Below are 8,348 nucleotides of genomic sequence, written 5' to 3' on the forward strand. Positions count from 1 at the left end.
CAAAGTCTCAGCCAGAAAAAGAGGAAGCCCACACCAGCCTCAGTCTTTCAGGGTAAGCCACAATATTGATTTTATTTTTCATTCATTTTTACAATTCTGATGTAAAAGAAGCTTAACATTTATTTTCTTGATGTTTATTATCTATTTTTATTAACAATTAGTATCTGTATTTCAAAGCAAACCCCTGCTTTACGAAGTAGCAACAAAGTTAATACAGCTAACACAACATTTCAGTTTGGTTTGTTTGATTACTGCCTCTATGGTTAATAAAACTAACAGTTAACAGATCTTATCTTCTCAGCTGACATCTGCCACTGCAATATGGCACTTTGTGTAAATAAATACAGATAAGTGGCTACAGCAAGGGCTTCTCAAATTTGTGTAGAGTCTTATCTTTTATCTTTATTTTCAATGAACATAAATTAATAGTCTTGAGATAAAAAAAAGTCCAATTCTATTAACATTGAGCATTAAGCATTTCCACCTTGCTTACAACCACAGCAACCAGATTCCACCAGATTATCTCTCTATATACCTGGCACAGCATCAACGACTGGCAGGAAAACCCAAAATAAAATTTGTGGCATTACCTCAAGTCTATCATCTAAAAATATACACCGTAAATCGAGTTTCGACCCTGTTTAATGCGAGGACTACGTTTCCCACAGTTCCGTTGTTCTTGTTTAACTGTCGGAAGCAAACATTTCAAAACAGGAAGTATGTGTTTGTAGTTTGAGAGCGCTTTGGCCGCAGTAGCATGAGGGAAAGCGAGTGCCATCAGGGCTGTCTGGGTAAGTACTAGGCACTGTTAACCTTAATAAATGAGACAGACACCGAAGTGTTCTGATGGTCATCGTAATGGCGTGTTTTCGTCTTTTTTCGTTTCATTTCTAGCTTAATGAACCAACGCCAGCTTTTACAGTGAACATTTAGCTTGTTGTTATACTAACTACTAGCGGGGTGCGTGCTAACCAAGCTCACTGAGCAGGATTGTGACATATTTAGCTGTCTGGCTTTACTGTTTTTCTTTATGGAAATATGAGTCTTTTTCCTCTTTCAAATTTCCCTCTTGAAAAGTAACTGACTGGCAGTCTGCAATGATAATCTGAGTGTAAACTTTGTAGCAAAAACAGGTTGTTATAATAAAGGAAACGTTATTCTTTTATTCTTACTTTTTTGTTTAATGGAGCCAATAGTCAAGTAATTTATAATGGGTTGTAATTAGCTATGAGGAAGCAGTTTTGTAGTTGGAGGTGAAAGTCTGAATCAGTCTGTAAACAACAGCTTTGCCAATTGGCATTGTCTATTCTCCTGCAGAATCATGGGGGTTCAGGGACTCACAAGTTACGTGGAAGGAAACAGGCAGTTTTTTAAGGAGCTGAAGTTAAGAAACACCACGCTGGTCATTGACGGCTGCAGCTTGTACTTCCGCCTGTACTTCACCTCAGGCTTGGACCAGCAGCACGGGGGCGACTACGACTCCTTTGCAGACCTCGTCCGACAGTTTTTCGATGCCCTCTCCGTCTGCGACATACGCGCCGTTGTTGTCCTGGACGGCGGGATCGACTACACTGACAAGAAGTTTGCTACGCTGAAGCAGCGGGCCCAGAGCAAGATCAAGGAGGCCCACGCCCTGTCAAGGGGGGGGCACGGTTCCGTCCTGCCTCTGCTCACCAGAGAGGTCTTCAAGCAGGTCCTCACCAGCCTTCAGGTGCCCTTCATCCAGTGCGTTTCGGAGGCCGACTGGGAGATCGCCTCCCTGGCCAACCAGTGGAACTGCGCCGTGCTGACGATGGACAGCGACTTCTACATTTTCGACCTGAAGGGCGGCTACTTCCCCTTCACGTTCTTCAACTGGCAGAACGTGGGCGTCTGCAAGGGCTCGTCGGAGCGGTACATCCCGGCCTGGCGCTTCTCCGTCAACAAGTTCTGCGCACACTTCAACCACATGAACAAGGAGCTCCTGCCCCTCTTTGCCGTCATCGCCGGGAATGACTACACCAACCTGCGGGCCATGGAGACCTTCTTCAGCCGCGTCCACTTCCCGCCGTCAGCCCGGCCAGCGCACGGGAGGACGCAGGCCCGCATCGACGGCCTGCTCCACTGGCTGGCCCAGTTCCCGGGGCCTGAGGAGGCCCTGGACGAGGTGCTGAGGGTGGTGGGGAGTGGGCCCCGAGGCCCCATCCGGAACCTTCTCTCCTCGGGGATGCGGGAGTACAGGCTCTCTGGCAGCAGCCTGGCCCGCTTCTTCACGGACGGCGCCGCATTGTCCGCGGCGGTCGACCTCCCGGAGCCCGTGAGGGCGCTGCCCGACTGGCTCCTCCAGGCGCTGTCCAGGGGCCAGCTGCCCTCGCTTGTCATCGACGTGCTGGTCCTGCAGAGGGCCCTGCTGATCGTGCAGGTGGAGAACTGCCGGCTTCCCAGCAGCCACGCCGCCTCCCTGCCCCTCCGTCAGGTCCTCTACGGTCTCCTGCTGGAGGGGAGGCCGAAAACGCACCTGGGGCCAGCCGGCAGGGGACCGGGGAGGTCGGGGAGGCCGGCGAACCCGGCGGACAGCGGCTCGGCGCGCTGCGTGCAGGAGTTTGACAGGCATGATCTTGACCTGAGGCAGTCGTCCGTTCAGACAGCTCTGCCAAGATCCCCCCAGCAGCTGTCTCTGGAGACACTGAACAAGGTAACTGACTCCACAGCACTGCAGCTTTTACCACATGCTCAGTCTGCAGTTATTCAAGCACTAGTTGAGCATACTGTTGTCTGAGCATTAACTTATATTGGTATGTATAATTATGTAAATATGTAGAATATCGTGGTGTCACACTAGCTGAGCATTAATGAGCACTTGCAACACAGGTAACTGGAAACAGTTTCACAACATGGGTGGGTGCTGTGTCAGTTGGACTGAGATAAGAGACATAGCATTACTTAAGTGTACTTCATTCATTTCATTTACATTTACATTTATTTATGTAGCAGACGCTTTTATCCAAAGCGACTTACAAAAGTCCGTACAGCAAGTATAGCGACAGTACGGCGACAGTACGGGGACAGGATGTGTACAGTTCCATTTCAGAAGCATGCACGCAGACTGTCATGTGATTGAATGCTTTTGCAGAAATGGCACTCAATTGCATAACAATGCATAGCCATTTGAGTAATTCCAGGTCCTGCTAGGAGCCTGTTAGTGTCCTCAGTGGAAGCTGGTGTCTAGTAAGCTTCTAGTAAGACCTGAATGGCTCACACTCAATTTTTTGAGAGTGTTTCAGTCCCTGGAATGTTACTTTTTCCAACATTCCCCTAAGACTGATCTCATTTAGTGAACCACTTGACCTAAACACAGTGCCAAAAGATCCATTTTATTGATTTGCACCAAGCCCTGTGCACTGGGACTTTATTTAAGGGTTTCCTTGTCTGATTGTTGGAAGTGAGTAAAGGCATGGAGCGTACAGATGCATTGTCTTCAGCCCAGCTCCCAAAGGCAGAACACCTGCTGTTGACACTGTTTTTCCCAGGTCGTTGATTGTGTGTGCGCTCCGCCTCCTGTGTTGCGTTGCAGGTGCCTTTACCGGCGCGGCTCCAGGTTCTCCTGGAGAGTCTGGGAGTGGACGAGCGCGCCGCCGGAGCCGTCCCCCCTCACCTCAGCTTGCCGGCGTGCGTCACCTGCTTCTGGCTGAGCAGCTGCAAGCCCAAACCAGCCCTGCAGCTCCTGCAGGCCCTGCTGCTGTGGATTGTGTTCGGGGAGCTGTGCAGGCTGAGGGGCGGTCAGAGAGGCGCAGCAGGTATCAGCCATAGAAGAGCGCTGTGTCTGTTAGCCATATAAGGGCACCTTGTTCATCATCCATGCCAGGGCACTTTGTCTATCATTCACATAAGGGCACCCTACCTGTTGTCCATGTAAATCCATAATGGCATCCTACCTATTGTCCATATAAATCCATATAAAGATATCCTATCTATCGTCCATATAAACCCATATAAGGGCATCCTGTCTATCAGTCATACAATATGTAACTGCTTGTAATTCATACAAGGGAATATAGTCTGTAATTATAATGCATCACATTGATTGTGTGATGAGCAACAGTGTAGCACAGTGGTTAGGAGCAGGACTCGTAACCAAAAGGTTGCTGGTTCGATTCCCCATTGGGTCAGTAAGTATCCAGCTACATAAATGGACATCATTTAAACTACAACCTATGTAAGTCGCTCTGGGTAAGAGCACCTGCTTACTGACAGTAATGTAATGTAATATAGGAGGGTATACAGGGTATACAGGAGGGTATACCAAGCGCTACTGTGTCATCATTTGTGAAGGTTTTGTCTGACCCTTTCCTCCATGTACTAGGGCCAGCAGCCGGGCATCCAGACATGAGGGCCGTCTATGACAGGCTGTCCAAGCTACGGGTCAACAAGGGCGAGAGGAAGGGGCTGGACCTGGAGGTGGCTCACGCCTACAGCCAGTGGCAGTCCTGCATGTGGATGGGCTTCTACCTGAACCAGCTGCTGTGCTGCCCTCTCCCAGAGCCAGAGTGTGCCTGGTACAGTATCTGCCACCCGCTCCTCCTCCACCAAGGCCTCTTAACCGCAAGCACCCGGTCCTCTGAAAGCTGGAACACGCTGAACATGAAACTTTCAGTAAAGAGAATCGGCCTGGTCAGGAGAAACATGAGTGCACAGCTTGGTGCAGCGGGTGTTCATTCGTTCCTTTCTAACTCCTCACAATCAAATAAAAATGGATAAAATCCCCAAATTCACATGCTCCAGCTTTCATTGGGTAAAGTCCACCTTGCATGACATCGTGGATGTTGCGATCGAGAGTTTCAGGTTACGGGCGGAACTTTCCGTAAAGCCACATGTCTAGGCACTTGTGCGATCGCTGCAGAAGGTGCGACCTTCCTCAGACCCCTGTTTGTTTACTGTTGCTTGCTGACCTTTCTAGAAGGGAACAATTCAGTGAATGCTGTTTTTGGAGGGGGGGGGCGGGGGGCGTGGTAGTCATTGTCTACATGTGGGACGATTCCCTGTTTCTCTGGGACAGGCTGTACAGCGGGACCTTCGTGCACCGCGCCGTGAGGGAGATGAGGGCGGGTAGCAACCCGGAGGCGCTGCTGGCGGGACCCCCTCTTCCCGGTCGCCTCTACAACGACATCCTGGGGGCGGTGGTGAGCTGCGTGGGCGTGGACTTCTTCTCCGCCCCCGCCAAGAAGAACAGGAGAGGGCGGAGGCCGGCGCAGCAGGGCCGGGGGCGGAGGAAGGGGAGCGGGGCCACACCCTCTCACAGAACCCCGCCCACCCAGGACATGGTCAACAGGTTTGGACTGCTGGTGTGTGAGGATGAGGACGAGGAGGAAGACGAAGAAGAGTAAGAGATGTAGCCACAGCATGGATCTGCACTGTGATCAGCACACTAAAATTCCATTTTTAATTAAAGCTCAGGAAACGCTTAGCTTCTGTGTCATACTTCAGAATATATTTTAATAGAACAGTGAGAAAAGATTTTATCTTTTTTTTCTACCTAAACAGATGTATAGTGGAATTGAGCCCTTAAAAGAATTTGTGTCCATTTCTGTTTATAAAGGTTATATTTTAAAACCTTAACTATTGGAACCTTGTGGCAGCTAATTGCAGTACTGCAGGAAACGCCTTGGAAACCACATGTATAAAAAGAGTAAGGCTATTTATAAATCACTGACAAAATGCCTTGCACTAACATGCTGTTAGAAATAGATATTGTACAGGGGACCACGAAATTCAAAGTTTAACAGTAAATTTGGGCTTTTATCACATGTATTTTTGTACTATTTTTTGTATTTGTTGGGGACTGATGCACTTTCCTGTTTAAATGTCATAAGCAGCTTTGCATATAAATGTTTTGATTTTAATGGTAAAAACGTTATAACAGAGCAGAAAAACTGCAAATGTTGCACCTGTTAAATATATTCATGCGGACTGCCAAAGCTGCAGAATTTCTATGAAGCCAGTGTCTTGTCTAATGCATGTGTTTTTTAACCATTGCAATAATGCAATAAAATGCGATGCAGTAAAAAAAATTCCCAAGAAACATTTTTCCATGCTTACACTGTACACATTTTAGATTTTGTTCATCCTGAGAAAGAAAGATGCACATATGATGTTGGTCCTCAACAATATCAAGATACATTTATAGATGAAAAAAGTACAGTCTGCAGTTTGATTTTACTTGCTTTGACAGCAGAGGTTGTACAGAGCAGCTATGAGAGATTCTGTGCCTGGGGACAAGGTCAAGCTCTCAGACAGCCTCATTATTGCTTATTCTGAATAGCACACAACTTCGACACTGAAAGTATCTGAATTATTTGGAAATAAACTCTGGTAAATAAAACCTGGTTCCTTAAATGAAAAAAACAGACAGAAAGACACACCTAAAGTCTGCTGTTTTTTTTTCTTTCTCAAGTGGGATACTGCAAGACACAAGTAAATTGTGGAATTTAAATATAAACAGAAATATTGGAGTGCTGGAGGCTTGGATATTTAAAATGTTATTTTAAAGGACATGTAGGGTGTTCATTTATGTTCAACTATGATCCTTTTAGATGCTGTAGATGCTGTTACTGGGGTGGCAGTGTAGCAGAGTGGTAAGGAGCAGGGTTTGTAACCAAAAGGTTACAAATTAAACTTGTTATAAGTAAGTTGCTCTGGATAATAGTGTCTGCTAAATGACAATAATGTAATGTAACATCTGGGTCCTGGAAAGCATCGTATGTTCAAACCCTAAGAAACATCTTATTATTGGAAAAATGAACTTTGTAGCATTTTATTCCCTGAATCCAACGGCAAGTAGTTGTGTTCAAGATGCAGTGTGTTCCTGTGACTGGATTGAGGCCTGCACTTCGCCATTCAGCAAGGAGTTCTTATAAATGCCCGCTCATTGAAATTGTAGCATTTCTGACACCTGGTGTACAACATGAGAAGCGCGCCCTCAATTACTGCCAGTGCCATCTATATCCTGTGTAATTTTTCTCTGGCTGGTAAGCATTTGATTATTATTTTGTCAATCCTTTTGTCAATCCTTGTTAATCCTTGTTAATTTAAACATCTCCATATAAATTGTACAGGTAGCAAAAGGATGCTTAAAATCAGTTATTGGCATATTGTCTTCATAGGCATGTTACACAGCCTCAAGTCAACCCTTCTGAAGTCACGTTGACACATTAGGTCAGCGTATTGAATCACCAGCTGGCGGCCCACGTCTGATTACTCTGTTGTTGTCATTCCCTGCTATGTTGACATGTCTGTTTTGATGCTGACTCATCTGCTCTGGTTGGCCTGCGTGTGCCTGTTGCCATCGGCTAGGAATTACAGCCTTAATTGGAGTCATAGGACAATTTCAAAAACATCGGCCGCAGCTCAGAGCAGCAGACTCTGTACAGGGAGCTTTCGCAGCTGAGGCTGAGGCCCAGGGGGAGAGAGGTGCGGGAGTGGAAGTGTTCGGGCCTGCAGCCACGGCAGGTGAGCACCAGACGCAGGGGATGAGGACGGCTCATACCTTACAGTGGCTGCTTGCACGGCGTCAGGCATCCCTTTTGCCGCTGCCAGGGACAGATCTAATGAGAGTAACACAGCTGTGAGACGCAGCGGGGCGGATACGCCTAGTCGTTGCACATTCGCACATACCTGTGCTTATTTCACTTCTGTGACACTAACAATAATCCTTTTGGCCCTGCCTTAACAAACCCGTTTTTTATGTATAGAGCTAACTTGGCAGTTTTAAGGACAGTCAGGTACTCCTCCAGTGCTGTGTCCTTTTAAGTTTGTGCAGATGACAGACACACAGATCACAGGGACCAGAAATGATTAAATCCCTCTGTCTAAATTATTAACTGTGAGGGAGGGAATTCTTGTGTTTTTTTTCCCTAGAGACAGAATCCTGTGTCATTAAAAAAAATGTCAAGGCCTCCCCTTTCACTGTGAAACCACAGCTCCCCTGCCTTTGTATTTATGTTTGTTTATTTGCGCTTGGCGGGGCCTGCTGCCTGCCCGTTTTCAGTAAACTCGCTACGCTGCAATCTGCCTCCACAGGGTGCATGCCTACCTCGAGCACGGCACTTAAACCCAAATTGCTTCACTAAAACACCAAGCTACATAAACTGCTGAGAGGTAAAATGCAGGCCATGGGAGTCAACCCGGGTAAAAGTGTCTGTTAAGCGTGTAAATAAAGCGAAGCTCCCATATTACCGTTCCTGGGAAGGGAAATAAAACAAGGTGGGGCGGTGATGCAGTGAAAACCAGTTTATTACTGAGAACAGGGACATAAGTGGCGGAGAGAGTCCACAGTTACCATAACAAGACACTGAAGGGGGGGGGGGTGTATG

General features: G+C 47.1%; 1 protein-coding gene across 1 annotated transcript; it reads left to right on the forward strand.

Moving 5' to 3' along the window:
• The first annotated feature begins 723 nt into the window (after positions 1–723).
• Positions 724–5,994, forward strand: aste1b (asteroid homolog 1b). Its single transcript, XM_036515770.1, has 5 exons — positions 724–791; positions 1,318–2,674; positions 3,554–3,776; positions 4,343–4,535; positions 5,036–5,994. Exons 2-5 carry the CDS (start codon positions 1,322–1,324, stop codon positions 5,361–5,363), a joined length of 2,097 nt encoding a protein of 698 aa, XP_036371663.1. The 5' UTR covers positions 724–791; positions 1,318–1,321; the 3' UTR covers positions 5,364–5,994.
• The last annotated feature ends 2,354 nt before the right edge of the window (positions 5,995–8,348 follow it).

This window comes from Megalops cyprinoides, chromosome 21, assembly GCF_013368585.1.
Source record: "Megalops cyprinoides isolate fMegCyp1 chromosome 21, fMegCyp1.pri, whole genome shotgun sequence".
Taxonomy (NCBI): Eukaryota; Metazoa; Chordata; class Actinopteri; order Elopiformes; family Megalopidae; genus Megalops; species Megalops cyprinoides.

Excerpts from the sequence above, each read along its gene's own strand:
- aste1b (XM_036515770.1), top strand. The coding sequence starts at position 1,322 with ATGGGGGTTCAGGGACTCACAAGTTACGTGGAAGGAAACAGGCAGTTT. Across the intron at positions 2,675-3,553 it reads CTCTGGAGACACTGAACAAG|GTGCCTTTACCGGCGCGGCT; the intron begins GTAACTGACTCC and ends GTTGCGTTGCAG. Across the intron at positions 4,536-5,035 it reads CCAGAGCCAGAGTGTGCCTG|GCTGTACAGCGGGACCTTCG; the intron begins GTACAGTATCTG and ends TCTCTGGGACAG.